This window comes from Balaenoptera ricei, chromosome 6 (genome assembly GCF_028023285.1).
Source record: "Balaenoptera ricei isolate mBalRic1 chromosome 6, mBalRic1.hap2, whole genome shotgun sequence".
In the NCBI taxonomy this organism is placed as follows: Eukaryota; Metazoa; Chordata; class Mammalia; order Artiodactyla; family Balaenopteridae; genus Balaenoptera; species Balaenoptera ricei.
In genome coordinates this window covers 74,193,315-74,216,069 of record NC_082644.1, presented here as the reverse complement: position 1 = coordinate 74,216,069, position 22,755 = coordinate 74,193,315, and the positions used below count along the sequence as shown (strand labels likewise).

The 22,755-nt window shown below is 40.0% G+C and overlaps 1 protein-coding gene across 13 annotated transcripts in view; it reads left to right on the top strand.

Moving 5' to 3' along the window:
- Positions 1-22,755, top strand: part of TRPM3 (transient receptor potential cation channel subfamily M member 3) — a 941,238-nt gene that overhangs the window by 735,552 nt on the left and 182,931 nt on the right. For 7 of the 13 annotated variants that reach the window (XR_009503681.1, XM_059924890.1, XM_059924887.1 and 4 more), the window contains exon 7: positions 889-963. The exons of the other annotated variants lie outside the window; for them this stretch is intronic. Coding sequence is in view for 6 of the 7 variants with exons in the window: in XM_059924890.1 (XP_059780873.1) it covers positions 889-963 (75 nt within the window). In the remaining variant the exon portion in view is untranslated. The remainder of the gene's footprint in view (positions 1-888; positions 964-22,755) is intronic. 13 annotated transcript variants of the gene reach the window in all.

Here is a 22,755-nt window from a genome sequence, read left to right as displayed (position 1 = left end):
GCTTGTTAGAAAGTTAACAATTCCAGAGACATTATTTACCATTAAATTTCTCTCCCAGTTTGGGATAGAATAGCCAGAATTGGTAGGAAACCTATTATAATGAAATGTCTTTGACGACTTTTTTTTGGAAGATAGATAGAAAGGTAGGTAGGTAGGTAGATAGATAGAGGTATATGATAGAGATAATATGTGACAGATAGATATAGATATATATGGTTCTATCTATCTATCTAATTGGTCGTTTTCTTGGCCCATGAGAGAAGAGAGGGAAATGTGGGGATCTGTTCAGTAAAGAACATGAGATATGTTGAGTGACACATTGGCATTGGTTTCAGTTCCCTTTTAAAAAGAAAAGTTAAGTACATTAGCCTCTGAAAAAGTACTTCTTTTAGGTCAGAAGTAGCTAATTACCTGAGAATAAGACATGTATCTCTAGAAATCAGAAAAAAAAATGTTTTTAAAGGGAGGGAGGGAGGAATCCAGTATTTATTCAGCCTTGGAAGACATAATTATTGTTATAATTAGTGTAACAAAAACAAACATTTCTTGAGGATTTACTAAGTGCCAAGCATTGTTACAAGCACTTAACATGGATTAACTCATTTAACCCTTTAACCACTACAACAGTTATCTAGGCTGAAACAGAATAATGAAGGCTATGTCCTCCAGCAAAGGGAATGTTGATTTTAAGGACCCGTTTATCTGAGGGGGCAATGAGACAAGGCATAGCTGGTACAGAGTGCTGTTTGATGCTTTGCATAGGTCTGAATATGCAATTGGGTTGCCATCACATGTGTAAATTTATAAATTGGGAGATTGGACTGCTTTAATAAAATGTGAATCCAACCATTGGGTTGTAGAAATTTCAAAGATTTTGTTTTTTGACAGGATGCCTGCCGTTTTTCTCTCTTGACTCCCGCTTGTTTTATTCATTTTGGGGTAGTTGCCAATTAGACCCAATTGGTAAGTATAATTAATGGACAACATGAATTTCCTCTTAAACCCCAACCAAGAAAATTAACCATAGAAATAATCATTTCCTTTACAAATTCCTAACACTATCCCTCCGTGTGACTGCTGTTTATCTCTTCTAAGACATCCAACCACACCAGAGATTAATTACTCCCTATTATTTATCATCTTAATAATACCACATAAGACAGAGAAGAGAGAAATGAGTGTTTATTGAGGTCCAAGTATATTCCAGGCACTGTGCTAGCATTTTCATATATACTGTCTCTTTCAATAGTCACAAAAACCCTTCAAAGTAGGAATTATTATCTTCCTTCTTTATAGTAGATGAAATGGCATCTCAGAGTAGTTAAGCCCTTGTTTTATATCCAGTTAGTGGTACAGACAGGTACAAACCTAGGCTGATATGATTCCAAAACCCTTGCTCTTTTCACCCCACGTAGGAAGCATTATTTCATTCAAAAAGACACTCCCCTAAAATTTTGTTACCTTGGAGGGTTTGGGGGTCATTATTTCATTCAACAACTATTTGAACACAAACTCTATGTCAGACATGGGATGAATATTGGTTCAGCTGGGAATAATCATCAGCAGAACTTTGGGTGGAGGACAGTGGTTAGTGGCAAGATGGTAGAGGAATTCACAGGAACAAGATGAGGAGGAAGTAGGACAGGGTGGTGGCATGGGCGGTAGGGGTGGAGACAAACAGAGGAGCTCCTGATCGTGTGCCCATGGCTACAGTCTTTCTTCATGTGACTCGTGGACTTCCCTTTGTCATCCTATGCCTGAGAATATATGAAGGAGGCTGGGAAGGCAAAGGGACGTTCAATTGTCATCACTGGCATCTTTTTGATCATTGCACCATCATCCAATGCATTGGGATAACCATGACATGAAGTTTTCCATCATTGAGCTCATAATTGTTCCATGAGATAAATAACAACTCTGTAAGTTAAAGGTCATAGCAGAACTTCATCCAGGGAGCCCTGGAAGTAAGAAACAGTGAATTTATATTCTCAGAGACTGACAGCCCTGGATTCAAATCAAGTGACCTAAAAAGGATGTTAAACTTCCTCTGGGCAGGTTACATGTATATCAGGAACATCTCATTGTCTTCCTTGGATGCCTAATCCAAGACATGTTCAGCCTAATCATTCAGACTTTTTACTACTGGTAGAATCAACCAATCAAGTAGAAGACCATCCAAAATACAAATACCAAATTCATGATCAGTTAACTTTGGACTGTGATAACTTGCCATTTTCCAGATGCTCTCAACTGAATGTGTTGTTTGAAGTTTTCTCTGCCTTTTAAAGAATTTTCCCTTCAAAGGATAGGTTGTGTGAAGAAGACAATTACAGTTTAAACATCTGCCCTCTCTTCATTTTATAAAATGGCTTGACAGAAGTTGGCTGTGACACTGAACTGTTTGCCATGCTTGTTAATGAAAAGTCACCCTGTCAATCAAGAAAATAAAGGAGTCAAAAGAATAATACTGAAGGAGTAGAACAAATTTTAGTGAAACCTGTTTCTTGGTATTTGCCTGTCTTGTTTATCTGGCTTATTTTCCAATTCAAGCTAGGAGCTCTCTCTTTTTTAGGAAGGAACCCCATTCCACATTGGAACTCTCTGTTCAGGGACTGGGACAGTTCCTGTAAACAAATGAGTCTGAAACAGGTAACTGTCCACCATTCTGATAAGACTCTTAGGTTCTTTTACATGTAGGGAAGAATGCTGAGATCTCCTTTCAGATTAGAAAGATTTGGGTTGCAAATGTTTGACTGGCATTTTGGTCTCAAAGTCAGCAACATTTACTGTTGCTGGTCAGAACTAATAGGTTCTTCTGATGGCAACTTTCTTGGTGGGACTCAGTCTCTTCCTCGTTTCACTAACTGGAAGACCTTCCATATCTTCTCATTTGTTGTTTTTCTAGCTTTCGTCTCCTTCCTAATGCCTGTGGACCTTATGTCCCACCCATTCCAAGCTACTTGCAGTTTCTCTTAAAGGACATACCCTGTTCGATGTGTTTTTGTCCCATTTTGACATTTGCTGAAATTCCAACCTCTCCCAACTCTACTTATTGGCAAAAACCTACACTCTTAAGTCTCAGCTTGAAAATCTTCTTTTCTCTGAAATACTGTCAGAAACCATACACACACACACACACACACACACCGTGATCCTCTTAGGCTCAGTTATTCACCACATAACCCCCGTTCCCACAGCACTCTGTATAAACCTGTGCTGTAGTATTGCCTCTTTGGTAGAGTGGTTGTCTGCCTGCACCTCCTCCCCATCACCTGTAGATTGTGAGCTCCATGTGAGCAGAGCCTGAGTCATACTCACTTTTGTCATCCTGCAAATCTAGCACAGTGCCTGGCACATGCAGGTAGGTAGGTGCTCAATAAATTTTTATTGTAAACATCAGTATATGGTTTTCTGGCCTTATTTTTAACTCTTGTTTCCAGCCTGACGTAAAAATGTAATAGAAGAGTTTAGAAACTAAAAGCTATATAGAAAGGACACATAATAAAACAATAATACATAGTGTCAGGGAGGATAAATAAATAGGAACGTGTACAGGTAAAGACCATCATGCATACTTCCAACTGTCATGGGCATAAAAACGTTTATTCTGGAAATTTGACTGCATTTCTGTTGACTTGTGCTTGTTGTCAAATCATTTCTATCTTGTGGATTTAGAGAGTCTAGGATATACATTTTTGTAGCAGCCAATGCCATCATGGCTTCATTATTTCCATTTACACAGAAAAAGAAATAAGTATTGATTTTTCTGCACTTATCTAAAGTGATAATTGCCCATGGCTGCTTTTCAGTCTAGATTAGGATCAACCATTCAGTAGAAATGCATAGCTAACTTTAGAAAGTTAGATAAACATAAAATAGATGGGAAAACTCGTGCTGACTGAGTACTTTTCTGCCATAATCAACAATTTTACAGTAGGATATATTTGGAGACGATAAGGTATCTCATTCTCTAGGGGTCTTTTAAAAAAGCAGGCTGAGATTTTAATTCACTGGAGATGGGTCAGGCCAGGGCAATTGTCATAGGACCCTTCAGAGCCCCTTCCCAGGATTTAAAATAATTTGCCCATCCTTTGAAAATACTGTTTGGATCATTTCAAGCCATTTAAACTAGTGGATGTAAGGCTATATTTCATATAGGCTAGGAAAATGACTAGAAGTAGTGCTCCCAAGATGTCAGTAATAAAGTTGTCATAAGTTTTAACAGAATAAAAATCTTTTAACTTGAACCCTCAGCTTAAGATCATTAAGCCCTGAGAAATAGGAGAAAAATAGAGATGTTATGCCCTAACACTGGCCAAATAAGCATGCAGATTTTTTTTTTTTTTTTGGCATCCATCGCTGAAGCAGCAAGCACTCTTGCCCTTACTGAACAGGCTGTCCCTGTTCTGCAAGGAGGCCAGATTTCACAAGCCTCACAGAGTCCCACATGCTGCAACCCGGCAGGCAAACACTCAAGTCCTAAATCCCAGGCAGAGGAATCAACAGTTCTTGTTGGCTAATGAGCCTTGACGTCTCTGGGTCCACATGGGGTTCTGTGGGCAATTCCTGGCGGAATGAGGCAGGGTGGAAAAACAGGTGCACCTTTGCTAAAACAGAGGGATGAGGATTGAAGAGTCAGCTTTCCTGGTCATCAGAAAGATCTGAGCTGAACCCTTCCTCATTAGCAGCATTTCGTCCACCCAAAGGGAGAACACAGGAAGTGCATATTGACTCTGGTTCACATCAGAATTTATTATGAAATCATGGTGGAGTTTGGGGAGAAGTGGAAAGTTCATTATACCCTGTATTTCCATTTTTCTATCCTGTTTTCTTGGTTTGAGTGGAGCAGGGTTTGTTTTGTTCCATTGATTTATTTATTTCCATTATTCAAGTAATAAGAACTGTTGAGTATGAATTATTGTTCATAAACTTAGGTATGTAGGAAATGTCACATAATAACAATTTTCCTTAATTCAAATAAATCCAATTCCAAGCCCGCTTTCCATCTAGTTTTGGTAAATTCAATCTTTATCTATTAGGTCTCTCCCACCCTCTCTCTCTCTCTCTCTCTCTCTCTCTCTTTCTCCCTTCCTCCCCCCTCCCTCCTTCCCTCTCCCCCCCCCCTTTCATTCTTCTTCTCTCCCTCTTCCTCTCCTCTGTCCCTGTATTCCTCTCTCCTCTACCCTTCTCCTCTCCCCTTCTCTCCCCTCCCCTCCTCCCTCCTTCGCTCCCTCCCTCACCCCTCTCTTCCTCTCTCTCTCTCTCTCTCTCTCTCTCTCTCTCTCTCTCGCCTCTCCCCCCACCTCTCTCCCTCTTTCCTCTCCTCTCTTCTCTCCCCACCCCACTGTCCTCTCTCTCTCCCTACCCGCCTCTCTCATGCTTACGGTGTACCTGGAAAACTGAATAAGAGCCTTTTAACCTCCCTCAGCCAAGGTGACCACTGATAAAAACAACTGCCCAAGCCTGCTTGGTCCCTCCAGGGTGGAAGGCTCTGGTGCTGCCTGGCCGAGTAAAGCCAGCGGTATCTTTGCTGCAGCTGGCATCCCCGTGCCCAGGGCTCTGCAGCCCCGACTCAGCACCCCAAAGTGCACTTCACAGCAGCCCCCTCAGACCAGATGCCTGTGCTGATCCCACCCTTAAGGAGCTTACATTTGAGTGGAAGGAGACAGAGAACAAACAAGTAAAATACATAGTGTATTGCATAGTGATAAGTGCGGGGGAGAGAGAGAAAGCAAAGAAGGCAGAAAGGCAAGTGCAGGGAAGGGGCTGCAATTCTCAGTAGAGTAGGGGGAGGACTTCCTGAAAAGGGGACATCTGAGTAAAGACTTGGAGGAAATGAGGGAGCAAGTTGTGTGATGTTTTGGAGGAGACCATTTCCAGCAGAGGAAACAACATTAAAAAGGCGCTGAGGTGGGAATGTGGGCAGCATGTTTGAGGAGCATCAGGAGGCCTGTGTGACCACGTGGGTGGAAGAGTAGGAGAGGAGTGGGGAGGAGGCCAAAGAGGAAACAAGGGCCAGGGCCAGCAAGGACTGTAAGACCTCTGACTTTCACGTTCACTCTTTGGGAGATGGGAGCTTGTGGAGTTTTGAGCAAAGGAATGAGTGGTCTTGTATGTTTCAATAGACTCGCTGTACCTGCTGAGTTGAGAGTCGTCCAAATTGGGAGCAGGAATGAAAACAGAGATGCCAGTCAAGAGAAAATGGCACTAATCCAGGCAAAAGCTGATGGTGACTAGACTAGGAGTGGTAGCAGTTGAGGAGCTGAGAAGTAGTCAAATTTGAACTATGATATGAAGGTAGACCAGGCAAGTTTTTTTTTTTTTAAATGAATTCCTTTATTTTTTATTTATGTTTTATTTATTTATTTATTTATTTTTGGCTGTGTTGGGTCTTCGTTTCTGTGCAAGGGCTTTCTCTAGTTGCGGCAAGCGGGGGCCACTCTTCATCACGGTGCGCGGCCCTCTCACTGTCGCGGCCTCTCTTGTTGCGGAGCACAGGCTCCAGACGCGCAGGCTCAGTAGTTGTGGCTCACGGGCCTAGTTGCTCCGCGGCATGTGGGATCTTCCCAGACAGGGCTCAAACCCGTGTCCCCTGCATTGGCAGGCAGATTCTCAACCACTGCGCCACCAGGGAAGCCCAGGATTTACCATCAAATTGGATATGGGGTATGGTTCCAGGTTTTGGAGGCTGATCAGTAGAAGTATGGAGTTTCCATTTTCCAGTCTGGAGAAGACTGTGGGGATGGGGATGGCAGGGATGAGACAATATCAGGAACTTAGCTTTGGACATGTCAGATTTGAGAGGCCTCATAGCATGTGTGGAGACGTCGAGAGGGTCACGGTTATGTGAGACTGAAGTTCAGTGGAGATATTTGGCCTCAAATTATAAATATGGAAGTTGTCTGTGTGTCGACAGTATATGAAACCATGTGAGTGGATGAGATCACCAAGGTAGTGTGTGAGGAGAGGACAGGACAGGAGAGAACCAAGAACTGAGCTTCGAGACAGTCCTTCTATCAGAGGAGAGACCAGCAAAGGAGATAAAGAAGGAGCAGCTAGTGAAGTGAGAGGGAAACCAGAGGAGAATGCTCTCTGGAAGCCAAGCAAAGAACATATTTCCAAGAGGAAGGAATGGCCAACTGTGTCAAATGCTGTTGACAGGACAAGTAAGGAGAGACCCGGGAACTGACCATCAGGGATGTTGCGAGTCTTTTCTGCCTGTCCCAGGAGTTGGATAACTTCCTCCCCATCTCATCCGCTTCCACCTCTCCCCATCAAATACATTTGTCTTTCTCTTCCTCCTCTTCAGGGCATCAGCGAGCTTAGTTCTTTAGCAAAAACCATCATGAGAGCTTATCTTCAGGCCACCAACGTAAACCTCTTGTGAGAAAAGACAGCCCAGTGGGCCCTTTTGGAAATAAGGAGAAGAAAAAATGAATTTAAAACGAAATATGAATTAACTGATAACTCAATCAATGATCCTGATACACAGGATTGACTTTTATTGACTTTTAGGCAATGTACCAAGTAGAGAATACATTAAATGTACGTAATTTCCAGCAGTGCAGTGAAACCCCTGTTGAATTAGGATGAAGTGGTGAGCCATTGGTTTTTAAACGGTTGTAGGGGTTGAATTGCAAGAAGAGTGCATATCTTCCAGTGCGGGCAATAGTCAACCAATCACGTGCAGCTAAAACAGGTGTCAGTGCTTGGCTGACAGAGGTTTCCAGCTTGGTTGGTTTCTCATTGATCATAGGCATGCTTGGGCTCAACATACTAACAGATGTTGCAATATATGAATCATATTTATCACATTAGTTAGACTCAGAGGTTGGCAAATTATGGCCTGTGGGCCAAATCCATTGCATTATTCATCTTTGTAAATAAAGCTTTATTGGAATACAGCCGTGTCCATGCTCCATCTTTCATGCACCGTCTCTGGCTGCTTTCATGCTACAGTGGCAGAGTTGAGAACTTGCAGCAGAGACCATCTAGCCTGCAAAGCTGAAGATATTTACTATCTGGCCTTCTACAGAAAAAGTTTGCTGACTCCTAGTCAGACTTCAATAGACTGTTAGAAATATAACAGGGACATTTCAGTCCTACTCCATGGGCTTTCATCTTAATTTATTCCAGGGGGCACATCTTAGATTTCACTTCTTTTCACAGGTGAAAAGTCTCCACTCCCTACAGCTTTATGCTAGGGCACTGGTTCTCAGAGTGTGGTCCGTGGACCAGCAACAATAGCATCATCCGGGAACTTGTTAGAAATGCACATTCTCAAGTCCCATTCTAGACCTACTGATCGGAAGCTCTGAGGGTGGGGCCCAGCAGCATGTATTTTAGCTGATCCTCCAGGTGATTCTGGAGCATGCTAGGCTTGAGAGCCATCCTGCTAGATCCTAGAGCACACACTGGTAAGAAGAGCTGAGGACTGGAAATGGGCATTTCCACACACCTCTTCTTGCGATAATTTTCAATGCACAAACTAGTTCTTTGCACATTAGAATCAGGATTTTAAGAGCAGTCCTTAGAGTGCCACACTCTTCTATGTAACATTAGGGTAACCCATTTACTAGAATGATAGTAGTAGCACTGATTATTGATGTCAAATGACTCTTGGTGGCAGCAGTAGGAATAACTCAAGTGGCTGTTTCACACCAACTCGACAGAGTAGGGTAATGAGGTTAACCGCCCCCATGCCCCTGGGCCTTGACTGTCTCTGATTCCTCATCACGACACTCCAGTGTGCTTAAGTGATAGAATGTAATGGGACATTTATTTATAAGAGAGAAAAGTAGAAGGCATTTATATCCAGCTCCATCAAGGATATGCTAGAACATGAGAAAAACTTTAAATTGATCTTTTCCCCCTACAGGATTTATGCAGGTGCTGTTGTACTGTTGTTTCTATTTTCCTTTGCTTAATGATCTAATCCTTCCCTGGAGCTTCATCCCTCTGTGTGGCTAGAGGAAGAAATAGCTCTGATAACAAACAGCTGTGATTTATTTAGATGGAGCTAGAAACTGGATCTCAAGAATCAGGGAGGGGCAACAAGTGAGTCTTAAGCCTTTTTAAGCCAGGAAGAGGTGAACAAAGGAACAGTGAACAAACTCAGGCCCCTTTCTAAATATCCAGAATTGGCATCTGTTTTTAAACATCTGCTAGAAATGAGTTTGAGACCCTAGAGTGATCATATGTACAGGTTTGTCCAAAACTAAATAATTCTGGTTTATATTGATGTTTGTCATCCCAGAATAATTATTAATGATGACCCCTTCACTTGCAAGAATGTCCTGGTTTTTGTATGATAAATCACCTGGTCACCCTAGTGAGAGACAAGCCAGTAGAGTGCAGAGTGCAGGCTCTGAATTTCCTAATAGGTCTCTGAAACCCTGTTCAGACATGAGATTTACTCTCAATGCCTCAATTTATTTAACTGTAAAATGGGGATGATAATATCTCTATCATAGGGTTGGTGAGCAGATTAAGTGAGCATATCCAACTCGCCTGGCTGAGTGCCCAGCACCTGGTGGGTGCTTCGTAGCCACTACTTCCCCTACAGGAATAAGAAACTGCCTTCAGTCAGTTGGCCGAGTGGACTTCACTACATGAAGTCATTCACTGCAACCCAGAAATTCATAAGCTCCCTTGTTTGGGTTCCATTTTTAATAAGCTTTTTTAAAATCTGTGGCAATTGTTGTTTCCTTTTAAGGAGCTGTAAAGACATTAAGAAAAAATTGTCTTTCAGAAAAGGCCATATTTGTGTCTAAAAAATAAGATCACGTTCTCAAACTTGAACCAGAGGTTCAAGTTTGTTAGATGCTGCTGCAAAATGAATGCCAGAAACAGAAATGACTGCATTGTAATTCATGGTGTTGGAGCTTGAGCAAGTCCAGTAAATTATAACTCACTCTTGACAGGACAAGATTCAAATTGAGAGTTGAACAGTGGAGTTATGCAGATGGAGATCAAAATATCACTTTTATTAATGATGAAGTAGTTGAAGATAATGACTTATTGTGAGGGCCAAATGGGTTTGCCTGCTTACCTCAGCCCTCAGACAGCCAACCAGAGGAGAAATTTAGGTCTACAGAAACAATTTTACTAATATCACTGACTGGCACTGGTCCATAGAGAAAAACGAAAAGAGATGCTAAATCCTCCTCACTGAGAGACTTTTAGTAGACTAGTCCTATCCAATCAAGAAACATGGACATTAGTCACCAGCAACCAGGTTACTCAATTCTATATATAGAGACGAGAAGGACAAGGGGCTAGATGTGTCACATTAATGGAGCCCTCCACATGGAAACTTGACACCGGAGGAAAGAAGGTTTCCCATGACATTGTCACCATATTTCTCACTGAGGATTTAGTAACAGTGAAAATTTGATCAGATTGGACACATTATCTTTTGGAAAAGATGCCAGATAATCAAATAAAAATGTATCGCTTTTCCCAACTGCTGGTCAGAAATTGGATTAAATACCATTACTAGATTCCAAATAATCAGTACCCTTCCTTTGTCTCATACATGATAATGGCAGTCAGTTATTCTAATAACTTAAATAACCTTTGTGGTGAATGAAGGTCACTCCTGGCCTACAGCAAGTTAGCTGCTAAAACATATCCATCACCTCAGAGAGAACAGAATTAGGTTTCTACTTCAGTCATATAGTTCCCTATTTATTTCAACTGGAGGAAATAATAGCTTTCACGGACATCCTTCCAGCAAGGGGAAGAGTGTAAACCTTTGTTCGCGTCTTTCTCCCCAGTGGCCAGGACACGTTGTCACTGCAGCTGCGTCCAATTCTGAGAAATAATAAGGCTTCAATTTAAAAGTACAAGACAGCTGAACTGAAATTGGCTATTCAAGTTCCTAAGAATCTGGACTCTTGCAGACTTAATCCAGATGGACAAGGCAATGTGTGAGCACCCACCCAGGTCACTCAGCGTGTTCTTTTCTTGGTCTCTGACCACCACTAAGGCCAATAGTGAAGGCCTGTAAAAGGACACCAGGGACCACTTAAATGGCTGTCATCTCCACTTTCAGCAGTCCACATCAGTAGCATTGAGGTGTGATACTTAGTCCCCTTATAACAACCCATCTATTCATGTCGTTTCAGCTGTGCTAGTCCCAAGGTATAGACCCTAGGCATTGTACCTTCTAATTTTATTTCACAATCATTTATTTGAACTACCTTCTAAGTATGAGGCACTATGGAAACCAGAATGTTGTCTAAGAGGGGTGTGGGTGTTTCTATCCCAAAGAGTTTACAATGTAGTAGATGAAACTTTCATTAAAGCAAGGCAGAATTTAAAAACTGCCAAAGGATATGTAGAAAAATAAATAAATAATGGGACTACAAAGGAATGAATAATTAATACTGCCTGAGGGAGTTAGGAAGGGCCTCAGGAATTAGTAACATTTGAACTGGACTTTGCAGATTGAGTTAGGGTTTCTGAGGGGCTGCAATAAATAGCACCTCTTTTCCTCATCCAAGTTCTAAACACTTTGAGAAATAAAAGAAGTAGTTGATGGAACTCAGAATATCATTTTTAGTTAGGGGACAAGTTAGCAGACATGGCTTTTAGACTGTTGACCAAGTGGGATTATTGACTCCCCAGAATTAGGCAGAATTCCACAGTAAGCCTTCATTCCCCACCCCACCGCATACACCCACAGGGACGGAGCCCTGGAGGAGTTGGGAGATGTCAGGCTTCCGGCAGGCAGGAAGATGCCAAGAGAAAGAAGAGAGAGACTGAGTGGGCAAATCCAGTTATTCTTCTCCAATCTACCAAGGAGTAAAAGCATAGAAAACCCAAGGATCTGCTTAGGAAAAATTCCTCCTCATGAAACCAAGAGTAGGGAAAGATACTCCTCTCTGAAAATTAAGATGGCTAAAGGGAAATTTAAGAATAGTCCTAGATGGAGGATAAGGAAGATAGTCTGGATGAGACTAGAATCAGAATGAACAGAAAGTTCTGGAGAGAGAGATGAGGCTGTGAATAAAGGTTGGGTCCAGAATATGGGGAGCCTTGTCTGTCATGCAAAATTATTTGGGCTTTTATCTATAAGCAATGGGAACCCACTAAATATTGTTACAGAGAAGACTGTATTTACAGATGATGACTAGCAGTTATGTGATGATTGTTGTAGAGGCAGAGAAATCAGTTAGGAAGCAATCTCAGTAGTCCACAGGAAAACCAGTCAGCGCAGAAACCGGGCATTTGGCATCATTCCTGATTTCAGGAGAATTTAAATCAGATCTAAGTGCCCTGGATCTCAGGTCAGTTGATTAAGGGAAAATTGCTTATGTCATAAAACATTTGAAAATTTCTATTGAAATAATTACATTGTCATATAACCTATGAGGAATCAGGATATACTTGAGGTGATTCAGTATCCTGCCTTCCTTCTGTACCCCAGATTTTAGTGAACAACTACTACATGTAGAACACTCTATGATATGCTGGGGATACAAAGATAAACCTACCTACAGAGAAAAGAGATGTCCAAACATGTAATTTAATGAGAGAAAACTTCAAGAGATATGTAAGGTACTATGAGAATTTTTTCCTTGATATCATAGTAGTTGATTGACAAATTTATAAAGTATATTCATTGGTATGGGCTTTTAAGAAAAGTAAATGCTATAAGAACACAAAAGTGAGAATAGTTAATTCTGCCTGGTGGGGGTGAAAGGGAGGGGCCTAAGGAAGACTTGTCTTTGAGCCTGGGAACTGCAGGATGCATAGTAAGTTCTCCAGAAAGAGTAAGTCAAAAAGAACATGCCTTAAAGAGAGAATAGAACTTTTCACATTTGGTGCAGGGAGAAGTAATTGCAGTCTCCTTCAAATGACGCAGAGATTTTTTTAAAAAATTATTTTGGAAGGGCAAATTAATATACAATTTTGCCATTACCAGCAACATTTCCCTCTCTCTTACCATTTACCTCTCCTACCCAGCCGTGCCCTGCACTGTGGGCTAGGTCTTTCCAAATCATAATTCCCCTGGCTGCTCTGCTGCTTACTAATTCTGCCAAGAAGCCAAAGGATCTTGTACGAGCTGTGGACCTAGATCCTGGCACATTTATAGGGGAGTGTGGGCAAGGAATTATAAAGTAAAATGAGTTAGAATCACTTTGATTACCTTACATTTGAGAAGGCAAGCATGCCTTTTGATGTGGGTTTTGAACAGAGCAGAAACTAAGAAGACTGTAGCTTTGTTTGGGCGAGTTTTCTTGTAGACTTAGATCAGTTACATTAAAACATTCAGCCTGCAAACAATGGCCCCAAAGAAAAAAACTCTGGCTCTTTCCTTTTATGAGAGTAATACTTGCCTTACAGCCCATGCAATTGGCCGTTCCCTTTCTTTTGAAACGATTCACGTGGAATGTCGCTTGGATGTCCTGGAAACATACGGACATTAATAGCAGAACATTTTAATCAGAGCTGTCTGGCCATGAGGGCGTAACTGTTTTCCATTGATTAAGTCAAAAGCTAAGTTTGTTTACTAGCATGTAATATACTTGGAGTCAACTTATGAGTTTTGTTGTTTGGCATTTACATCTTTGTCCAACCCACAGAATTCAAAAGACTTAAGCTGATTGAAGCACTGACGAGAGGCCCCTTGGTAGAAGACATCTGGGGAGTGACAAAAAGATCACCTACCCCGAAGCAGAAAGTTTTAGTGTTTTGGATAGGAGATAAAGGAATTTGCCTTCCTAAGCATATTACTGGTCTGCATGAGAGAATATTCAAACTTTGGAAAATTGTGTTTCAAATTATTTATTTGTCGGAGCATACTTTTGGTTTAAATCCATAAAATGCATTTGTCGTCATGAATCATTTATACAGTTAAAATAGAAACCTTTTACAAACCTAATAACTATATATAAGAATCTTTATATTTGTTTAACCATATAGTTCTCAGTAAGTGCCAGACTCTGTTCTAAGTGCTTGACAAATAACTCATTACTCAAAACAGTGCTATGAATTGTGTGCCAACTCTGTGTGTTAGAAACTGTGTAGAATTCTAAAATGTATTGTTGGTTTATCAATTCATATCAAGATGTATTTATGCCTTTCTAGGATGTGCATAGTTCCAGCTACAATGTTAGTAGTACAATGTCTAGACATGCTGTCAAAGTTTACAGTAGCATGGAGGTAAAATAGACTAGAGGGACCCATGCTGAGTTAGAAAATGGGGGTCAACAAAAAGCAGCAGACAAATGAAGGTAGAGGCAGTCATGGAACTGGGAATCAAAGTCAGAGATCAGAACAGGACAGGTTCAGCCCAGTTCCAGCCAGGCAGCCCATGATCTAAAGAAAAGAGTCATCATCTGAGTGAGACAGGTCCAGGCTTCCAGAGTATAGGGCAGAGATGGTCGTGGTGTTGCATGAAGAAGTGCTTCCAGAAAAGTCCACTGAAATCAAGGCAAAACCCCAGTCTTGGGGCCCACATTGCCAGGGAGGGAGCAAGCAAATGTCCCAGCCTGGCTGGCTTATAGAAGAGGGTGCCACTCTCCAGGAGCTAAGGGTATTCAGAGAGGACGGATTGTTCTCTCTGCTCTTGGGCTTAGAGCTCTCTGAAGACCATCTAAATCCCTTCCGCTGTCTGAGTGAAGTTCCTTGATCGACCACATGAGTGAGTCCTCTTCTCTTTGAGAGGAGCAGAGCAGCTCACCATGACTGGTAACCAGATTTCCCACATGAGCATCAGTTAAGCTTCAAAATGAAGGCCTGCCTGACACTGTGTAGATGGTAGCCTTACACCCAGTTTGGAACTGAATATTGCCTCTTAAAGCCCTACCTCAGGGCTTCCCTGGTGGCGCAGTGGTAAAGAATCCGCCTGCCAATGCAGGGGACATGGGTTCAACCCCTGGTCCGGGAAGATCCCACATGCCGCGGAGCAACTAAGCCCATGCACCACAACTACTGAGCCTGCGCTCTAGAGCCCGTGAGCCGACTACTGAGCCCTCGTGCCACAACTACTGAAGCCCGTGCGCCTAGAGCCCGTGCTCCGCAACAAGAGAAGCCACCGCAACGAGAAGCCCGCGCACCACAACAAAGAGTAGCTCCCGCTCACCTCAACTAGAGAAAGCCCATGCGCAGCAACAAAGACCCAGTGCAGCCAAAAATAAAACAAAACAAATAAATTAAAAAAAAAAAAAGCCCTACCTCAAAAAAAAAAAAAAATCTCTGCTATCCTCAATTTTTCTCTTACAAAGAGCCCTCAACTACTCTCTCCCTGTGAGGGTCCTCAGGCTGAGAAAAGAGCATCTGAGGACTTTCCATGTTGTTAAGGACAGGCGAAGACTTCCTTAGAGTCAGCAGAGGTGAGGCTGAGGAGGGGAATGTTTGGTGGCAATAAAGAGAAACTCACTCAAAATATATAAAGGAGTATTTTTGATAAAGAGACAGAAATGTGTTTAGAGGAAGGTTTGCAAACTATGGCCCACCCTGTTTTCATATGGCTCATGGGCTAAGAATGTTTTTTTTCATTTTTAAATGTTTGAAAATAAAAGAATAGTTTTGTGACATATGAAAACTACAGCAAATTCAAATTTCAGCATCCATCTGAAAATTCCATTTTTCTCGTTAGTAGACCTGTAGTACAAAAAAAAAGTATTCAATTGTGTTTTGCAATTCGTCCATAAACATTCTGTATAATTTGTTTTCTCTCTTGTTATATAAGTACCTGCATGATGTCCTCTATTTTGCCCATTGTCCTACAAAGCCTAAAATATTTACTATATAGCCCCTTACAGAAAAAAATTTTCTACCTTTGATCTATAGGGGACTCTGTACAAACTATAGCCAAGTGACTGTATCTTGAACTGAAAAGTCATTAATAATCCAGGCAATAAATCCCTCTCTCTCTCTCCCTCTCTCTCCCTCCCTCTCTCTCTCCCACTCTCACGCTCTCTCTCTCTCTCTCTCTCACCCCCAAACACACACAATCTTTCCCTCCCTCTCAGGCCACGTGATCTCTCCTCTGTGATGCCCTCTGTTCCCTTCTTCTCTTCCTGCACACAGACTTCTTTGCTTGTTTATTCACCCTGACATGGTCACATCAGAGCCACCATTAATAGAGGCTTTACTCCCCAAATACTCATGCCCTCCCAGTCCCTCCCAGTTACTCACCTCAGGTTCAAGGTCTCCATTCAAATTGCAGAAAGGCAAATCTGGCCCACTGCAGGTCTGGAATCTACCACCATTCCGATCAGCTTTGAAAGATGCCAAGTAAGGCTGCCCTTCTGTGCTGCGGACAGCTCAGTTCTCTGATAGGCGAGTGTGGATAGAGAGGACATGATGGGAGTTGCCAGTACACATGCCACAGTGACCTCTTTGGTTGGCTTTCAAGATTTTACATTCAATCCACTCATCCACTCTCCCAGTTCTGGCCTTTGGCCTTCAGTCACTACATGGGAAAGCAAAGCAAGAAGGCAGTGTCCAAAATTATAGTCTTCTGGTGGGGGCTAGTACTAAATTCCTAAGAAAATACCTGCAGCATTGATAATGCGAAAAATAGATTGGTTCAACAACAGAAAAAAATGCATTGGAAACAAACAGAAAAAAAGGGGATTGGCCATATTAATTCAGTAGATTTAACATTCTTAGTCCCCAGGGTAAGAAATGCTATGCACCATCTGTTTTCGGTCTTTTATCATTGTCTCAGAGAGGTGTTTCCATGAATTCAAACTCTATATCTTCAACGTCTTGACAACCTCATATCTTCAGCCAGATTTACTGAGATTTTAACTGCCAAGATAAAATATACATGTATGTTTATTCTGGAATATTGGCACTAGCTTTAAATATGGAAAGATTGTGTATGGATGGGGTCTGTTAAGTTAAATATCGACAAGGGAGTTGCCATAGGGATTGGTGATGATAGGAAAAGACATTTAAGCAATTCTCATTATCTTTACCCCTGCCTAGTACTCCAATGGGTTGGAAATTTATGCCTCAGGGAAAGACCCCAGCCCTCTTTCAAGGAATTTCTTCCCCACTAGAGAACCAAAAGTGTCTAAAAGTGAAGCATCTTGTTGCATGTGGTTTCCTTTTGACTGCTTAATAATTTGTGCAGTATTTTATATTTCCAAATGCTTTTCTAAGCATCCATTTAGGTGCAGAATTATAGTGGCAAAAAAAATGTAGTAAGGATATACATAATTGGTTTGAACTGGGATTGGCATTTACCAATTGAATACATCATCAGGATTTGCTAAAATGAATGGGTTTATTACCCATTTCCAAGTAGGATCAGGCACATTCCAGTAATAGTTCTGTTGTCTTGAATAGATAATGTATTCTATCTCTAAAACATGAAGGCAATATCTAAAACATCTGCTTCCATTGAAGACTGAAGAGACATTCTAGTTAAAATGAAATGCATTTTTTTTTTCTTATGTCATTCCTAGATATTTTCTTGGGCTCACTCTGTTCCTTAGTAGCTCACAGATTTCCAATCACGTTTCTTTTTGCCAAAAAAAAGCATATTAAAATATTATCTTTCTATACAGTAATATTCTACAGTTGTACCTGAATATTCATGTTCTGGGAATCTTCCTAATTATAAGAAGCGCCTTAAACTAAATAAACAAGAATAGTGTCGAGTGTTGTCAGTTAAACACAGCTGATTACCAGCTTTATTTAATTTTCATAAATCCATCCCACAATTTGCAGATCATAGAAGAGATGCATTAAGGGGAGCAAGAACCTAATTCTAAAACTATTTGTGAAAAGCCGTGGCATTATGCAAACTTCAGCCACTATTTCTCAAGTAGAGAGTAAACTGGTGCCCATTAAAATGAGGCAAATAGCTTGACTGCTTCTTCTCCCAGCATTACAGTAATTGTTAATGCCCCCCAGGCCTGTATAAAGTTCTGTTTGTAAAATACAAGATCTTAAGGGGTTAGTGAGTCTTTATGGCCCCATTCTAGTCCAAATACAGGAGATGGTGACCAGTATATCTATTGGTCGAGTCAACCATTGAATCAAAGACCAGACTATTCAAATGAGAAATGGGATAAAGGGGACATGTTCAGTGCTTTTTAATAATATACACATTTTAATAATATAAATTTAAAATTTTGCAACATAAAATATATTGACAAATTCTCACTATATGCACACTTTCAAAGCATATGCATTCTCCAAACAAACTTCTAAATCATCAAGAATGACATAATCCCAGAACTGGCAAGGCCAGTGTGTTAACTGTGTTCATGTTATTGCTAAACAGCTTTAGCTGGTAAACAGAAATGCCTACCCATCACTGACAGACTCATTTTCAAAGTGATTAAGATCTTCAAGAAGTCATCACTCATGTAAAGTTTGAAGCCTCCTTTCTAAATGACCTGTACTGTAATAATCACGTGATCTGTGGCTTTGATCATTAAGACTTAGCTAAATATCAATCTTCTATGCTCCATCTCCATGTAAATATAAACCGTTTTCCAACAGCAAAAAAAATTATTCCTTAGGCCCACTGGCGTTTTAGATCATATATAATGATGTTGACAGTAAACCAAAGGATTAATTTGGTTTGATCAAAATTCTATTTATCCAAGCATTTCACTACAATACACCAAATATTTTTACAGGTGGCTGAACTGATCATAGATTATAGTCTCACGTCGGCAGAAAGAGAGAGAAAAAAAGGGTCTTTCAGAATTTTAAGACATTCTTCTCTCCCTGCCACCTCCCTTCTTTACACCACCCAACCCAATCTTTGTTTACACCAATTTTGACAATATTTGAATTATTGGAAGCCCAGGCTTAACTGCGTAGTGGTCATAACAAAATGGGACAACCATCTAAGAGGTTATCTTCTGCAAAGGACCATTAACTGGGGTTCAATTTATAATTTGAAAGCCCTAGGTCAACCTGGAATCCTCTAGAATGTAATTGCTAAGTCCATTACTCAAGCTCACGTTTTTGTAGGCTATAATGCTTCCAGTTCCAAAATTACAAAAACTAAAGAGTGTGGCAAACATCTTGCCTCTTCCTGATTAAGCAACTCTGCATTGCTCTAAAATTAAATTCTAATGGAAATCTCTAAGAAGTTTTTGGTTATAGTAGAAAATGAAAAATTATTGCAATCAACTAAGGAATTAGCCTACTTTCCCCAAAACCAAAAGAACAAGTATTGACCAAAAAGATCTCTGAGGGGCCTAGATAAAATGAGAACTTTTTTGGTGATAATAGATAATAGAAGTCATATTTTTTTAAAACTATAAATCTAAACTACTTTTTGTGAACGGTCAGTAGTTTCAGCTGAGCAAGGCTTACATCTGTGAGACTCTTCAAAGGAATTTATGTTAATTTGTTTGTGGGCATAAAGAAAATGGTAGTGGTCCTTATGAATCCAGCTGGATCTGTAGTGAATTCCCAAAATGTTGTCTTTATTTCACTAATAAAGAATATACCATTCTTGTTTTTTAAAATGCTTTTTCTTTACTAATGATGTCATATGCTACAGATTTGTAAATTTGTGGTTTTCTCTAGAGATTTTTTTTAATATCCTACATCCAAAATGTAATTTAGAAAAGAAAATGTGAACAGAAGAAATAAAGAAAAACAAGGAAGAGAGAAAGGCATGAAGGATGGGAGGAGAGATAACCTATAGACAGTGCTTCACCTTGGAAACTTCGGCCAGTCACTATAACTGGGTAGTAATAATGTGATATAGTTTCCCTGGACATAGAGTTTTGTTTGAAAACCCATTCTAGAACCTGGCTCAGAGGCCTCAGTGAGCTTCATAAAAGAACACAAACTGATGCTCTTTGCATATCTAGTGGTCCCTCAGTATCCTTGGGGGATTGGCTCCAGCCCTACCCCCACAGATACCAAAATTGCAGATGCTCAAGTCCCTTCTATAAAATGGAGCAGTATTTGCATTGTAGCCTACGCACATCCTCCTGTACACTTTAAATCTTCTCTAGATTACTTATAATACTTAATACAACATAAATGCTATGTAAATAGTTGCCAGCGCCCGGCAAATTCAAGTTTTGCTTTTTGGATCTTTCTGGAATTTTTTTCAAATATTTTCGATTTGCAGCTGGTTGAATTTGTGGATGTGGAACCCACAGATACAGAGGACCAACTGTATATCAGTGTTCTTAATTTAGGGTGGGGCTTTGTAAGGGTCCATTAGCAAGATTTTTATGAATAGGCTTCAGGGATCCATGAACTTTTGAAATGCATAGAAACATTTTTGTGACTGTCCTTATGAGCATTTATTTTTCTGGGAAAAGGATCATTAGCTTTCATCAGATTCACAAAAGTTTTCAAAGATTCTTGTCTCCAAAACATAGGCTAAGAACCATTGCTTTAGGTCATTACTAATTATTTGATATCATTTTCTTTTCTCAGAAAAAAGGTAATATGTGTGATGGGTGTGTGTGTGTGTGTGTGTGTGTGTGTGTTGACAAAAAGGCTTAATGTTACCGTATATCCATATATTGGCAAGTTTAATTTACACAAAGCATATTTTTAGGAACAGCCTGATTCTCTACCACCTATAACTAAGAAAATCAAAAATGCTTTTGTTTTAGACTATAAGGGTTTTTCATTGTCTGTGGAACAAATTTCCATGTATTATCACTAAAGGAAATGGGAGAGAATTTGGAGGAATAGATATATTGGATATATTCAGTTTATGAAAAAATAGATGATATTTTGATACTTTACTCCATCCAATTTTTAGCCCTGGAATATATATCTGAATTAATGTAGTTCTTTTCATCATTTCAGTTAATTATAGCTTCATTCCAAATATAGGAAATCTGACCATCTAAATGCTTCTGTATTTCTAGAGGTTATAACAATTTGATTTATTGACAAATATAACTGACAGCTTATTGCTCTCAAATCTTCCTATGAAAATTGATCCTTTGCACCTGTGTTTTCTCTCAAAGAGAGGAGAGTTTTCCAGCCATCTTGCCTATTGTCTGGTAGACTCTGGATCACTGGAACATTCTAGAAGGTCCATTCTATGACTTCTTCCTCCATGAGTGGATCACAGTTGGTCTGTGAGTAGGAGTAAAGATCCACTGATAGAATCAGTGCTCAAGAATCAGAATTTGCCCAAGGCCTCTCTTAGAAGATCCTAGAAATAGTCTAAATGATATCATTTGGTATAAAACAGTAGGTATAGCGTATTGTCCCTTGACATGAAACAATATGAGAGCATGTGCTAAAGAAAAGCAAAGGGAAAAACTAAATAGCATAGTATTTTGGAAATACCTTATAAAATCACTTTAAACATTTAAGTTTATGTTTAAACTTTAAACATAAAATACTTTATAAAATAACATTTAATGTGCCTTGGAAAAGAGTCTCTTTTCCAAGGCACATTAGAACATAAATCCATATAGGGGTGGGTATTTTTTATGTCAGAAAATTCTCCTCCAAAAGAAGTGTGCTGTATTAACATTTCAAGTTAGCCCTTAATCTTTAACGTGCCTTTCAACAGGAACTTACTTAATCCTCATAAGCAATAGCAGTGGGAAAGTGTCTCCTTCATAGACACCCCAACAGAGCTTTAAAGTGGCCTTTTGTCTGAGTCATTAGAGCTTCTGGGTCAAAGGAGAACAGCATGACCTTTTACTTCCCTCTCCTTGGATTTGAAGGAGTAATTCTCAAAAACTCCCCATCCACAGAAAACTCTGATGGGACTACAGGTCATCTCTCTCTCCCAATTCCTTCTGGGGAACAAAAAAAAATCTTGGCTTCTTGCCTTAATCAACAATTGTTATTTTCTTACATTTTTTAAATGTAAATTTAAAACAGCACTCTTTTTTTGTGTAACTGGCATTTTGGACCATTCTTTCCAGATGAAAATCAAACCATGAAAAACACTGACTTAGAAGAGATAAGGCCCTAGGAGACTGATGTACTTATACTTTAGAAGTAAAACAGGTCACACAAGTCTAATAAAATCTCTTACTAATGGAGCAAGAAATCAAACACCAACCTATTATTTCTCATAGGGAAGCAGTTTCTTGATAAAAGATAAAACCATAACAGAAGGAGGAAGAGGAAGGAAGAACTGAGGTGATTAAGGGCTTTTTTTCAGTTCATATTTCCGGAAGTGATACAGAATCTTGACTCTATTTTTTAAGATAACTGCTTTGTGTACCTTACAAAACCCTTTCATTTTTATGGCACTGCCCAATTTCCTAACTATTCTGAGAAGATAGAGTGAGAAAATACAATATGGTACCAAATTGAGCAAAAAAACTTATTCAATGAACGATGATACTTGAGATGTCACTTGAAAACTAATTTAATTTCTTTCTCATCATGTCTCTCATGGACATTTGTTTTTAATACTTCTCTTTACTATGTTAGGTTGAACATACATAAGTGTTGATGTTAGGGCAGTTTTTACTTGAAAACAGCAATGTCTGTGGCTCAGCATAAACAGCTGAAATCCCTTAATTCAACTGAATTCAGAAAACGTTTGCCCATCGTGTGCCTGGCACCTTCCTCAGTAGTGAAGGACACAGTAATGGCAGAGGACAGATGCCATATCTCCTGAGTAATTTATTATAACTATTCTAGTGTTAAGAATCCATAATCAAGCTTATCACCTATGGTCAGAAATGATAGACCCCTAATTTTGCCACTAGTTGATTCAACAAGTTAAAATATGCCCCCAGCTGATTTTGGTAGTCTTTAATAAAAAGAACCATTTAGGCATTTTCTTAGCACTGTGATGACTTCAGGGAGGTG